Source organism: Hydra viridissima, unplaced genomic scaffold (assembly GCF_058129835.1).
Source record: "Hydra viridissima isolate aposymbiotic clone 2 unplaced genomic scaffold, HvirCarnegie_v1 scaffold_12, whole genome shotgun sequence".
Taxonomy (NCBI): Eukaryota; Metazoa; Cnidaria; class Hydrozoa; order Anthoathecata; family Hydridae; genus Hydra; species Hydra viridissima.
Window position 1 is genome coordinate 10,176,047 of NW_028324311.1, and position 15,354 is coordinate 10,191,400.

Below are 15,354 nucleotides of genomic sequence, written 5' to 3' on the forward strand. Positions count from 1 at the left end.
ATTCTACCATGAAGAGAAACTATTGGGCTGGCTGATTTTCATGATATAACTAACCAAATCATAACAGATCTTCCTCCATGACTAATGGTCAGTAAAATGAAAATCTGAGTTGTACACAACTTTGTTGTCTCCATATGTATACATGGCTGGTGGTAGGAAATAAGGTAAAGGACAATTCATCAGAGAAAAGGATATTCTTCCGTTGCTCCAATGACCAACTTTGAAGCCTTATTGCACCACTCTAGGTGCTTTGCAACATTTGTTTTTGAAAGCAAAGGTTTTCTTACAGGTCTTCCATGAAAATCAGCTTTATGTAAAACACAATGCACAGCTTTGGTTTTCAAGATGGCCATTGAGTTCTGCTGCAGTTTTCGGAGCTGCAATTCCATGATTTCATTTCACAATGAAATAATGGAATTGCAGCTTCTAAAACAAACTCTTGAAAGATTGCTTCTTAAAACTCCAAGTATTTTTGCCATTTCTGTAACATTAGCATCTGCCATGCAAGAACCAATAAAATGTCTTTTTTTGAAATTTGACAAGTCTGTCATTATGCTAATTTTCTTTTCTTTCTTAAGAAACAATTATACATGAATAGTTAACTAATAAGCCGCAAAGAATTTTTAAATTAGAAGATTTTATAGATATTTTACAGGCACAAAAGTTTGCTTTTTAAGTTGGTATTCCTATTATTTTTTCCAATCTGTGTATATATTATAACTTAAACTACTAAAGCAACTCAATAGCTTTAAAAAAAAATTGCTTGTGGTGTTCCTGTCTATCACTAAACCTACAACTGAACCTATTCAGATCTTAGCTGATACTGAACCTTTTTTTTTTTTGTCTCTTTCTCATTTACTCCTCATACTTATCATTACTGAATTCAGACTTCCTGCACAAAATTCAAATATTTTTAATTTCTTTAATTAACCTGTCCTGTCTCCTCTTCTTTTAGCTATAATAGAAAAATCTAGATCAGAAATTGGCTATTTTTATAAGACATGTCTTCAGTTTTTATCCATTTTTTAGCTATTTGTTTATACTGACTGTCCAGCTGAACCATTGATCTGATATTGTTTGTAAAGACAAGATCTAGGTTGGATAGCATCTTCTCTTTAAGCTGATGAATTTTAAAGGTTCTAACTTACAATGTGCTAAAGTAAGACTTGCATTTGTTTTTCTGGAAAGCATTTCTTTTTTGCCTCCTTGAAATTATAATATGCAGGATTTGAGATCTTTTAAATATATCACCTAAACATATAATAAAAGTAAAATTGAGGTTGTTTTAATTTTATGCAAACTAGACATTAAAAAATGTTTTTTCAAAATTTAATTTCTGCCTTTGTATGTACAACATAGTTAACACTAGAATACTGAGGTTGAGGAACCTTGGGAGAACTTTTCTTTTTACAGCTTGTTAGCTACAACTCAGACCTTGTTGCTCCCAATGTGTCCAGATTCACTTAAGCTATTCGTTGGGCAACTTTAATTTTCAAAATATGATTTATGCATTGAAAATACATGAAGCAGTAAAATCTGACTTTCTATTTTGACTCTTTTGTAAAATCCTGTCTTAATAAGCAATGGCTGATGACAGGATATTATCTGTTTATATTAAATTGAATTGTTATTAAGTTGATCTTACTAGTATTGGATATGCTTAGTTATAATTCGAATAATATACTAATAATTTTAAAAGTAAGCAATTGTTTTTTGTTTGGTACTTTTGCCTGTGTACTTTTATAACAGCTCCTTTTTATTCATTTATTAGGGTTATTACTTTTGTAATAATAAATAATCAAACAGCAAAAATTTACTTATAGGAAAAATTGGGAAAAGAACAACCTGTTAAAGAAGGGTAAAAAAAATTTTTTTATTTACATTTGATACTTTTCATTTATACCTTTAGTTTATTGCTTTGATTTGACTATTTGTTAGTTATTAATGTTAATAATTGTATAGATTTTTAAATAGGTATATATATGTAGATAAAGATTTAGATATAGATATAAATCTAAATATAGGTACATATAGATAGATACATACACACATACATTACATTACAATATATTACATTAAATTACATTAAATACAAATATGTGTACATACATACATTATATTAAATACATAAATTATATTGCATTGCATTGTATTGAATTGCATTGTATTGCATTGCATTGTATTGCATTGCATTGTATTGCATTGCATTGCATTGCATTGCATTGCAATGCTTATTCATAAACATAGACATAGACATACATATACATATACATATACATATACATATACATATACATACATACATACATACATACATACATACATACATACATACATACATACATACATACATACATACATACATACATACATACATACATACATACATACATACATACATACATACATACATACATACATACATACATACATACATGCTTGGTGTGTATATCATATTTTTATAGTTTAGGAGAAGAAATTACAGAACATCAAGTGGATCAAGATTGTCTTGATATCTCTGCCATTGATTTAGAAATCAGGCAAGAAAACTCTATTTTGCGCTCAGAGAATAAAAGGTTGCATGAAGCAAACACTTCTCTTCATGAAAAATATCATCAGACATCTACTGAGGTTAACAAAGCTCTATTTCTTTTTAATTATGGTTAAAAAAATTTAATTTCATTGACAGATTTCCATATTTGATTTTAACTAATTGATGGCTTTATTCAGATCTTTGTGTTTCATCTGTTATTGGTGATCTTTTTTTTCTAAACTTTTGTTTTTGAAAGCATAAGAAGTTTAAAACTACCTTAAGCACAAATAATCTATATGCATATAAACAAAATTCCCTACCTGGATTTATTTGAAGGTTTAAGATTATAGCAAAAATCATGTCTCAAAAATTTTCTAAAAAATTTAATTGAATAGGAAGTTTTTTCAATTTTCAAATAATTTTACATGGTGTACTACTATTTTTGAAGTGCTAGAAGTTGTTTTTCAGAAAATTTACAAATTAATTACAATAAGAATTAGTACCAGGAAGCATCTGTATTACATTCATTTAACTAGTTTCAACAAAAATAAATGTAATCTAGTTTTGTTTCAATTATGTTATGTTTATTTTCAGTATTTTAGTGTTAATCATCTTAGTTAAATGTAGTTGAACAAAGTTAAATTTAGTTGAGCAATGTTGAACAAAATAAAATTTTAAACATCCTAATTAATTTAAAAACCCACTGATTTGATTGTTACAACAAATAAGTAAAATTAAATTTGAGATGATGTTAGAGGTCAGTTAAATGATGTTAGAGTCAGTTAGTATATGTCAAGCACGAGTTGAGTGTGATTTTTGGAAAGTTGAGCCCAAACCTGCAAAAATGTGATTTCCAGCCTGCACTTATTGAACTAAAATTAGGCTCAGCAAACTTTCCGAAAATAGCTTGAGCTTCCTTGAGCCTGCGGCTTATACAGTCTAATTTAAAATTAGGCTTGAACCTTAAGCCTAGGCTTGGACCCAGCTCTAATATAGATTATGTGTAATATGTTAGCAATAACAGTGTAGCAGAAATAAAATTTTTTCAAGAACTAATTTATCCTTAATTTTAAACAAACAAGTAAGCACAATTTTTTAGCAATATTCTTCAGTTTATTGAACGGTTTGTAATAATATCAGACAAAATAGAGAAATCAAACTTTATTGCAATAAAAAAGGATACATTAAATTTTGAGTATTACAAAATCTTGGAACACAATTTTATAATTAAATTCCAAAAACCTAAATCTGTAAAGCTCAAAGTAGTTGTGTAGTCCTCACTTTTCTCATTTTTCTCATTAACATTTTTACAAGATTAGGCATTTATATCTGAGAGTTTATTTTGATTCCTCTGATTAGAACAACAAAATTGTTTGAGTGAAGTTATGGGTGAAGGAATTTTTTTGTTCTGTTAAAGCTTTTGGCAAAATAATCAGCAAAATTTTTTATTGGAGGTAGGGAGAAAATTTGGCAAAAAGGATCTTCAAATGTTTATGGTAGATTATGCTTTTTTCAGTGACACCATAATTGATGTCATTTAAAAAAACAAAAGTTTAAAAAATTACCTATAGTATTAAAATAAAATTATAAAAAAAAATTACGGAGTAATTAAGAGAAAATAAAAAATACATTAATATTGTAATTCTCCTCAATCAAAAACTGAGAACACAAAAATATGAATTCATGAATGACATTTTACATTATGAACTCCATAGTAGTAACTCCAACTTTAATGTTGTATTCATTAATTTACTTTGGAAAATTAAGTACATATTTAATTTCAATCAACTGAATAGTTTAGTTTATTTAAATCATGCTTATTTGTTTTTGTTTAGAATAAATCAATATTTTATTCTATCAAATGATATTTTTTTGGGGTGAAAAATTTTAAAAGTTTTTAACCAACAATAGGGTTGCCTATCTGATGAGTAAAAATTCCAATTTTTTGCCACAAACTCTTTAGCCTTGAAATTCCTTATTAACAATCCTTTTTAATTCTAAAGCAGTCAGCATTTGCTATTTAGTTTTTTTACAATAGAATCATATTATAATATGCTGAAATATGAAAAATTCTTCAATTTTTTTCTTTCCAGGAATAAAATTTTTAGAAAATCTTTGTATAATCAGTTTGTAATGCAACACAACTACAATTTGTGATTTTTAAATATGACAGCCGGTGCAGGCTTTGTTATGTTAAACTTTAATTCTAAAATTTAACAATAGCAGAAGACTTCTTGAAAATTTTTTCAAAATAGTCATTTAGTGAAACTAAAAAGGGATACTTCTGACATCCTTGCAAGCTTTTTTGATCAGCTCATTAGCTAAAGTTGATTTATGGGTTTTGCTGGAAAGCAGGGTTGCTTTTGTTATAGCCTTTTGAATTGGTTCACATCCTTCAACAGCTTTCTGCAAGATAAGATTGATGGCATGATCAGCACATAGTAATGAGTGAGAAAGTTGGGAGCTGTTTGGAAAGAGTCCCTTCTTATTTGATCATGAACTACAACCTTGTCACATTCTGGCTTGACACTAGGTAAAAATTCAATTTGTTTGTTGATTTCCATTGCCAATGTAGTGTGTGGATCTAGGGAAATCCTTGCAACTGATGACTTGCTTAATAACTCTTACAAGTAAGACTCATGTAAGCTTCATTAGCTCTTAATGACCATGTTTCTGTAGTAAGAGAAAACTATCAATCTCAGGTAGCTCTTATTCCAACTCTGTTAAGATTTGTTTATGAAGTTTTATACAACTTGACAAAAGTTATAGACCTTTTTACAGTGAACCTTGGCAGCTGTTTCTTGAAAATTTTATTTGTTTACTCATGGTCAGCAACACTGAAAGACATTGAGAGTGTTATAATCTACCTCATGTAATCCAGGTCAAATTGAAGCTGGCCCTTGTCATAAGTGGAATACTTTGGCTGGAAGAATGATGCAATTGACAGCACTTTCTTTGCAAATTTTTTTGAGTTCATAGAGCTTTGTAGACTGTTTGATCCTGAAAAAAAGATTAATGCTTTGCAGTCATCAGAAACATTTTACACTTTTCATATCAAAAAATTTTATTTAGGCTTTTCATTACTTTATTTTTCTTACTATTAGGGGTTCATTATTTGGGTGAGTAGTGTAGTAGTACACTTGAAAAAATGAAATGTATTCCTGATTTTACACTGAATATTAGGCATGAGTATGCTGCTCTTTTATGGTGAACCTGAAGGAACTATCGGAGAATTTAAATTATTGAACTTAGTCTAAATTATCTAGTTGTTATTTTTTGTGTGGGCAAAGGCCAGTTGAACAGAAGGATTCTTTTAAAACAAATGAAAATTTCCCTTTTAAAAGTTCACTAATGAGGTGCCTTTCAAGTCAGTTCTAATGTTTTCTCTAGAGATGCTGTTTAGTTTAAAAAGTGCCTTAGATCCAGTATTGCCATTTTTAATTTTAGAAGCAGCCAAAGTTTGCAATAAAAAATGCTATGAACTCTATTACAAAACTAAATATGTGACAGCTTGCTATGCAATTTTAAAAGATAAATTTTAAAAACCCCAATATTTATTAAAAAACAATTTCTGAACAAACAACTTTTCTGAACTCGTTATGCAATAAACTCTAATGCAGTCACAAATGAATTATGAATTTGTCAAAATCATGTTTAAAACATTGTCAGTTGGACAGAAAGAACTTTTTCTTCTTTAAGTTCATATTCTTGAAGTATCTTTTTCCTGGAAAAATTCGTTGGGGTGATTAGCTTTGGCGTTTTTTACTGCCAATGTCTTAGTAATTACCTCATTTTTTTTCAAAAACAAATCGGTTATTGATTGCAAAATAGTTCACTCTGTTAAGAAACACAAAGTGTCCCTTGAGAGATTATTTAAGTTCTTCTTTTTGTTTAATTCTTCAATCACTACTACTTTTTAATACTCTCTCTCCAGATAAAAAAAAATGAATTGAATACTTAGAGTTTTTCTAATGCAAAGTTAATTGAATACTTACTGTCTTTCTGTTTTGTGAAGCAGGTCTTTTGTGCTTGATGGTGGCATGCCTAGCTTTCTACTAAAAATATGCAGCACAGTGTTAGACAGTTTGTAAGGGGTTGGGGCGTCATGAAGTTTAAGCATCATCTAGTTTCAGGGATGATAGACGAGAGCACAGGGGAGGTGATTTATGATTTTCAGTGAAAAGCAGCAAAATACCCTAATGCTTATAACTGTTTTAATGGCCTTAAACCAACATGACAAATTCCATGCCCTCCAGTTGTTTTTCAAACTACAATTTCCATTATGTCTGGGTATCTTACAGCTATCAGAGGATCCTGAGACTTGTAGTTTTGTAACAACTAGAGGGCTACAGTTTGAGACTTGTTCTTTAGACTGACAGACAATAAAATATTTTAAAGAGTATCATCTATAAAATCCATATGAAAAATATGAAACTTTGAAAGATTTTTTTTTAAGCTGGAGTCGAAGTTGGTACAATTTTTCTGACTCTGACTCCAGCCAAAATGAGCTCTGACTCCATGACCCTAACTCCACAGCCCTGGTCGTAAAGGTTCTTAAGAATGCTTTTCTCTTAAATAATCATTATAGGCTAAAATTACCAATATAAGTTTTTTATATGGGTAAAAATATTATTTTTTTTAATGTTATGCTTAAAACTTTATAGCACAGATTAATGAATGCAAGATTGCCCACAAATTTTTTCTCATAGTATACCAGCTTACATCTTTTATTGACCTAATACCATTACTAATCTTGGGCTGAAACTATTATTTTTGACAACATGCATATAAGTTTAGTAATTGTAAATTGATGATGACCAATACTTTCAACATTTTAGCTTATTCTGGCTAACTTTTTTCTATTCCATTTCACTTTGTACAATGTTCAAATTTGAATTGTAATTTCGTTATGTTCAATTTTAGTTTTTGGGAAGTTGAACTACGTTACATTTCATTATGATCACAAAAATGAAGCTAACACTTATGCTTAAGTACCAGTTCCATACTTTTTTGCAATGATTGTGATGTGTAACTAAGTAAATCAAGCTTAAAACTTTTTTTTTTTTTTTAAATTGTGTTTGATTAATTATTTAATTAAAAAAAAAATCCTGATCCATGAATGAATTACTATAATATAATAATTGAATTACTATAGTATAATAAACAATGTGTATTTAAAAGTGTTGCAAATATATTTATAAAAGGAAGATTATCCTTTAATAAATCAGTAAAATAGCATAATTAGTATAGTAAAGCAAGGTTACTTTGGTCCGTTTCTTACTTTATTGTTGAATGAATTAAAAGAACAAAAGTTATTTTTTATATCATTTCTCTTTTTTGTTATGCGCAGAAATGATAATTACCACTATCAATCACATATTTGTCAATTTTGTGCTTGAGATAATTTTTAAGTGTAAATATTCAACTAAGTGACCGAGCATTGTTCAAAAAGCATTGTTCAACAAGCATTGTTGGGGTGACTTTGATCTAGTAATTTTTTCAGCCTAAAAAGAACCATTAGACAAAACCATAAAATGACTTTCATCTATAAAAGTAAAGTGTAAATACATTAGACAAAACCATAAGATGACTTTTATCTATAAAAATAAAGTGTAAATACAAAGTAAATAAATAGCTATAAAACATTCTTTTTTTATTATTTAACAAAGTCTAATTCTGATGTTACTTATCTAGCAATAACAATCAAGAGTGTATAACTTCCACCCAAACACTTGCTTGCAACAGCAGAAATTTACTTCGCTTTGGTCAATTGGAAACCATCTCTTGCTTTATTCAAATGATCTAAAAATGATTGGCTAAATAATTCAGAAATAGTGTTAGTACTTATCCGTATCACAACATGCCAATCAAGATAGCATTTGAAATTTGTCAAATGGTAAGATTCCTGTTTTGCAAGAACAATTTATAAGATTTTCACTCCTATGTTGGTTTAACCTGACCATTAAGTAATTTAGAAGTAAACAAAATTTGTTTTAGGAATAGAAAGGGTTTGCTTGTCTTTTCATTTCTTCCATTTACAATTTGAGCCAGTTGACCTTGATTAGACTAAAGTGGATAACATCTAAAGACTGGGTGAGATGCATGTAATTTGCTAGTTGTGCTTTAAAAGCTGTTTTTTCAGCCTTACATTGATCAATTGTCGCCAATAATGACATCTCTCTGCCTTTAGTCTTGGTAGCAAAGAAAAGAACCAGTCATCAAAGCAATACAAACAAATATTTTTAATTTCTTAGACATTCATTAATTAAATAAAATTTTCATAATAATTTTTATTGTTTTAACATTACAGTGTTTGGCCTTAACCAAAATTTAAATTTTTTACTTGGTTATTGGATATTATTAGCCTTTAATTATTTTCAATAAACACCCCTTAAGGTTTGAAAACCTTTGGTTCATCACTTCAGGTGACTTTAATCTGGTCCAAAGTCACCACATTTTATGAGTCAGTCACCACAAATTTTTAAGGTCCTATAACAAAAACATTTTGAACTGATAAACCAAAGCTTTGGTTCATCAGTTCATAAACATAGTTGACTGAAGTTTAAAATGGTGCATCTTGAACTCAATTACCTTCACTACAACTGTTGTCAGTATAAAAAGTCTTTACTACTTCAAAAAATCTAAATTTTGGTACTTTTCATAAAGTATTTTTTACTAAAATATTGTAATTACTCAAAATGTTAAAGACAACAACAAAGGAATGTCTATGAGTTTGAAACAAATAATAAAACTGCAGACCAAATAGTATGGCATGTTGGTATAGTTCAAAGAAAAAATCCTGTTTGGTCCAAAGACACTGCAGTATTTGATACCATATTAGTATCAAATTTAGTATTTTTAATTTAAATGAAAATGATGCTCTTGGCTGCAATTAAAATTACACCATTATTTTACAAGTTAATTTTTTAATACTGAAATGTTAAAGATAACATAAAATATTTATTAAACAGTTAAAACATGTGAATGCAATATGTTATCAATGAAAATTTTTTGCTTATTCCAAAAACAAATTCACCTGCAAACAAAGACAAATCTTTACAATGGGTTAAGTTCTAGATTCTTATAATTCTAAATTCTAGGTAACTTATCTCAATTAAAATTCATTTGTAAAAAAATTTTAGTTGAGTATAAAGTTACGTTTGCTTAGAGTTTGCTTTTAATTTGCTTATAGTTATGTTAATAATTTTGAAATGTGATGCATTTAAACCAGTCACAACTGTAAAGTAGTTTCATGATATTACAAGTTATGCACTAAAATCTCAAAGTTTGGTAAACATTTTTTAATAAAAGAATTACCAGTCATAACTGATAAGTAGTTTCATGACATTACAAGTTACGCACTAAAAATTATTAAATTATTCTAAAAAATAATTAAATTATTCTATGTTTGGTAAACATATTTTAATAAAAGAATTTAACACCTCATAAATAAAATTTTGGACAAAATTTAAAAACTAATATTTTAAGAACTTATAAGTTTTATTTAATTTTTTAACTGTTAATATGTTAATATACTTAGTTTATAAATATATTAAAATAATTATTTCAAATACCAAATTTAGCAATATTATAAAGTTTTTTTGAAAGATGTTTTATTTGAGTAAAGAAAATTTCTTTATTCATCTTTGAATAACAATATCTAATTCTTGCTTCAAGCTCTTCCAAATTCTCATCTCCAATTATTCTCATACACTAGCTGTTTTAATTCACCCCAAAAGTGTTCAATTGGTCTTGCTTCTGGAACGTTAGCTGGGTTTATATCTTTGTGTACAACTTTGATTTTTTTTAATTTTAAAAAGTCAATGACCAACTTTGCGTAATGTGATCGAGCTAGATCAGGCCAGAAGATAAACTTATTTTCTTTTTTATAATATTCTGATACTAGAGGAAGTAAAGTTTTTTCTAGTATCTCTTTATAAGTGTACTGGTTGATTGCCTGCTTACTGTGATGCATATAAAGAGGGCTTATTCCACGGGGGCTGATGCAACAAGAAACTATGAGCTTGTCCTCGTACTTTTTATGCAAATTGTATCTTACTTTGTCAGAACATTGAGAGGGATCAGCGGGATAAAACCTATCATTACCAGCTAATGTGCTATTGTTTAAAGTAAAATAGCTTTCATCATCCATAACAAAATCCAAGTTTTTATAATTTTTGTACAATTGACCACATTTAGGACACATAGCTTTCTTCTGCTGACGGCTACGATCTGGACGATTTTTTTTTTTTGAAAGTTTGAATTATAGTCATTGTTTTTAATACTTGGGAAATTCGAGTTTGACTACAGTTTAAAAATTGAGCTACTTTCTTTTGGGAGCAACCTGACTTATTTTCAAAAAATGCAGCAATCTTTGGAATATTTTCTTTAGTAGCTAACTTAACGATTCGACCACTTCCAACTTTTCTTTTTAGAGATCCATTCTCCAATTTTACATTTTTATTGCAAGCAGTTGATCTGGATAAACCCCATTCTATAAACTGCTTAGCAACAAACGCTTTACCTTTTTCTTGATTTTTTTGGAAAAAAATTTCCATAATTTTTTCAAGGTCCTTTACTTTGACCATTTTATTTTCAATATTTAAATAATATTTTTAACTTAATTAAATTAAATTTAAGCAGATTATAAAATCCTTTTTCAAATAAGTATAAAGGTTTTTTGCGTGCATGAAATAAATTACATAATGCAATTAAAATTTGTCCAAAATTTTATTTATAGGGTGTTACTTCATTTTTTAATTTGTACACTCCTTTTTTTTTAGTGGCTAATTTTAGTGAAATGGAAAAATAATATTATAAAAAGTAAAAGTTTTAGACCTGTTTTTACAGTTTTCAATTCTAAAAGATCAACTTGCTGCCTCTCTAAAAGATAATGCTGAATTGAACTCCAAGCAGCAAGACATGGAGTATGATCTACAAAAAGCAACAAAGCAATTTGAAAAACTTATTAAAAAGCTAAATGAAACACATGAAATTGCAAAAGCTGGTTCTTTTACCAATCCAGCATCATCAACAAAGCTAGATTTTGTAAGTACTTTCGTTTAAACATAGTATATATTTACAAGATTTACTTTTGCTAATTTAATATAGAAAAGATTCCTAGACTATTGTACATATGATTAAAATTTTATGTTTTGATTTTTAGGTTGAGAATTTTCAAAGTGAACTGGATTCTCGAGATGAATTAGCAATGAACCGACTTGTTGAATTAGAAAAGCTTCAAAAAATGCACCAAAAATTATTGGAAGAGCATGAAGTTCTAAGACAACAGGTATACTTAGTAATTGTTTATCTGCTGATATCATAGGATCTGTTATAGCTGTTAAAATATTATTGTATTTTATCTCAATATTAATAAGAACATTGACTTTTTAGTTTTAACCAAAGATAAAAGTTATAATATAAAGAAACTGTTTTATTTAAAACTGGACTATATGCTCAAATTTTTTGTAAAAAGCTTATTTTTTTGCTTAATTGAAGTTTTTAAGCTTGTTTTTAATTTGTATTGAAAAGAAATGCTTTTTTCTTTGTTTAATTTGCATAATGGTTTCATGGGTAAGAAGTTTGACTGCCAGGTTGAATTTTGTGCCAATTAAAAAATTTTGATTAATTTAGTCTTTACTAAAATATAGTAATGGGAAACAAGTTTGAAATCAAAATCACTAGGCTCAGACAAAAAAACTGCAAGAATCTTTTGAAAATAGATATTAGTAATGCTCCAATTCAAAACTCTGTTTAAAGTAATATAAACTTAAATTGGGCTTCCCTAATTTTAATTTCACTACCTAATTTGAAAATCAAGAAAATTGTTAGCTTAATTTATTTTAGTGACTGCTCAAGAGATTTAAAGTTATAAACAAAAATGGTAATAAAACAGTACACTTTCTTATCACTTAAAAGTTAGATTAAACCTATAAATGTTATAATTTATTATATAGTGCATTATTCTGCTTTAAAATTTTACTGAAGATCATGAGTTTTATTGAGATATTTGACAGTTTGAAATATACACAGATGTTCAGCACCATAAAATATTAACACTTTACTTAAGTCTGTTGAAAATGTAACAGGAAGAAAGAACTTTTATTTAGTATAGTAATTGGTGACTTTCATGATTACTCTTTTTTGCTTGACATTGAGATGGGACAGAAACCACATGGATTAAAAGCAAGAAAAATCAGACTAGTTTGGAGTAAACAAAAGACATTAAATCAGAACTGTATGGAATTCTTAATTAGAGTTAATGGTAGTAAGGAAAAGTCAGATGCAGTAAAGACTGCGTGTGCAGTAAGTTTAAATTGTCTACAGAAGAAATAGATTTTAAAAGAGTATATTGTTTTTACCTGACACAATGATAGTCACTTGGTGGACTATCATTTTCACCCAATGTGATTTTTGTTAGTTTGATGAGCTCTTGGTAGTTCTTTTGTGGTTAAATGTTTCAGGAAAGTTGATTCCTAAAGAGTTCTGAAATACTTTCTTCATTTGGTTTAGCCATACAAATTCAGCATGCAGGATAAAAAAAGTTAGTTTTTGTCATATGACTGCAGAAAGATAGTAACAATATCAGTGTAAACAAAAGTCTTGCAACTTTTACTAAAACCTGCCAGCCAATCTGAAACATCTCTTCAATCTTACAACACTTAAACAACCAAGTTTCCTGTAAGTTTACCAGTGCACACAAAGTTTACAACTGGCAAATATTTTTGGTTAGTCTAATTTCAACATATAAGCCTGATTTAATAATTTATGGCAATAGACCAAATTTGTAAAGTCTCAATAGTATTAGAATGGCTTAGAAGTTCCAATTAACTTGTCATAAAAGAGCAGATATAGGACAAGACCAACTGAGGACAAAAAGCTTGAACAATTAAGTTTTTCTAGAAAATTTAATTGATGTCCAGTTAACTATACATTAATGTCTTATCTTGTTTTAAAAACCTTCTTTTTGATATTTTTTATAATATTACTTCATAAACTTCTTTAAAAGTTTGAATCTTTAATGAAAATAATGAAATAGCATATAATAATAACTAAATATTTACATTTGCTTTTTTGGAATATTTCCTCAATAGTAAAACTCCAATAAAACAAATACAAATTTAACAAAAGTAAATCAAACATTATGTAGTATGCAAAAAAAGTTGTTGTATAGTTCTTAAAAGCAGAAAAGTAGAACTAATTGAACTGTCACTTAAGCACCTATCCAGTAAGTTTTAAAAAAGTTTTATTTTGAACTGGTCTAATAAGCACATCTATTTGGTTATTATAATTTTTTAAATCTAGTTATGTTAAATTATAAAATGATATTTTCTAAAGCATTTTGCAAAGATTGTTAAAATTTGTAGAATAATCCACTTTCATATTTTTTTTAGCTGGTTCAAGTGCCTGATGAAGATGTTATCAATTCTCCAAAGTATAAAATGTTAGAAATTCAGTTCACAATGCTGTTTAATGATGCCCAAATGGTAATGTTTTAAAAAATTTTAAATATAAAATAAAAATATATTGCATATAATATTAAACACATGACATACATAGTGATAATCTTTAAAAAAAAAAAATCAGTAAAGAATATGTTCTATTGAAAAGTTGGTAATTTATTTCTAATTAATTTTTTGTAAAAGTAACTTACTACTGAGTAAGTTTTAAAAACCTTTTATTTTTTTCTACAAGTCAACATAATTGTTCAAAGGACCAATCAAATAGCATATATAACAAACATCAAATTAAGGGACGTAGCAATTGTAAGGAGGGGATAACACCTAAGTAAAAAAAAAAAAAGACTGAAAAAGCAAAAATTGATGTGCTGTTCATAAATCATATAAAGTTTAAATAAACCTAATCAATGTTAAATGATGATTGACAAACACTAATCAGTGTTTGTCAATGTATTCAGTACAATAATTACAATTATCACTTTATAAATGGTAAGGGTTTAGTTTTCTCTTATGTAGCATGGAGCGATTGTACCTTTATGCTCATACTAGCATCAACATTTTTTTTATTCTTAAAGCATGCTTTGTATCTGTTCTTTAATTGGTAATCATTAATTTCTTGACAACAATCACAGAATCTAAGCCAGAGAACCTAGAACCTAGAATATTCTATAAATATATTTGAAGTAATCACAATCTTTGTTCAGTATCCTAAAGATTTCTTTGTAAGTTTTTACTAAGTTTATATGGAGTGGAAGGAGAGCTTCCTTGTTGATTAGTGCCTCATTAACTATATTTACTACATCTTTGCTCATGTTTTTTCTTAATGATATTTTTCTTTAGCATTTGTTTATACATTTACTTATAAAAAAAATTTTAATGGTTGTTTCTTTACCATTTCACATACACAACACAAAAATTACAATTATTATGGTGATTATCAGCTCCATTTTTCCACTGATGTAAACTTTTTACACATATTGAACATAACCCATGAGAATTTTTTTGAGTTTCATACCAGAATACATAAGATAGGCTGCTTTGCAAAGTCAGTATTAGTTTAAAAAAAAAAAAAAGAAGTTAAGCATATTCACTAAAAATGCACACAAAATACATTAAAGAAGATTTATGCATTGTTTTTTGTGAAGAAATCATCTTAATTCTCTGAGTATAAAAGAAAAAAAAGAATTAACAAAAAAGAATGTTAGGGGGAGTTTTATCATACATAATCCCTATTATCATATTTTTATATACTATTACTATTACTAATTGTTGCATACTTAATCTATCCTAAAAATACTGTGTTAAGGGGTTAAATAACTTCAAAATACTATCAAGATTGACAAATCTAATCAAAGTCAT

General features: G+C 27.9%; 1 protein-coding gene across 1 annotated transcript in view; it reads left to right on the forward strand.

The window, feature by feature from the left end:
- LOC145194237 (E3 ubiquitin-protein ligase Bre1-like) overlaps positions 1–15,354 on the forward strand; it is a 54,719-nt gene that overhangs the window by 21,169 nt on the left and 18,196 nt on the right. The window contains exons 5-9 of the mRNA XM_090069265.1: positions 1,824–1,858; positions 2,466–2,631; positions 11,384–11,581; positions 11,700–11,825; positions 13,930–14,022. Coding sequence (XP_089925391.1) covers positions 1,824–1,858; positions 2,466–2,631; positions 11,384–11,581; positions 11,700–11,825; positions 13,930–14,022 — 618 coding nt within the window. The remainder of the gene's footprint in view (positions 1–1,823; positions 1,859–2,465; positions 2,632–11,383; positions 11,582–11,699; positions 11,826–13,929; positions 14,023–15,354) is intronic.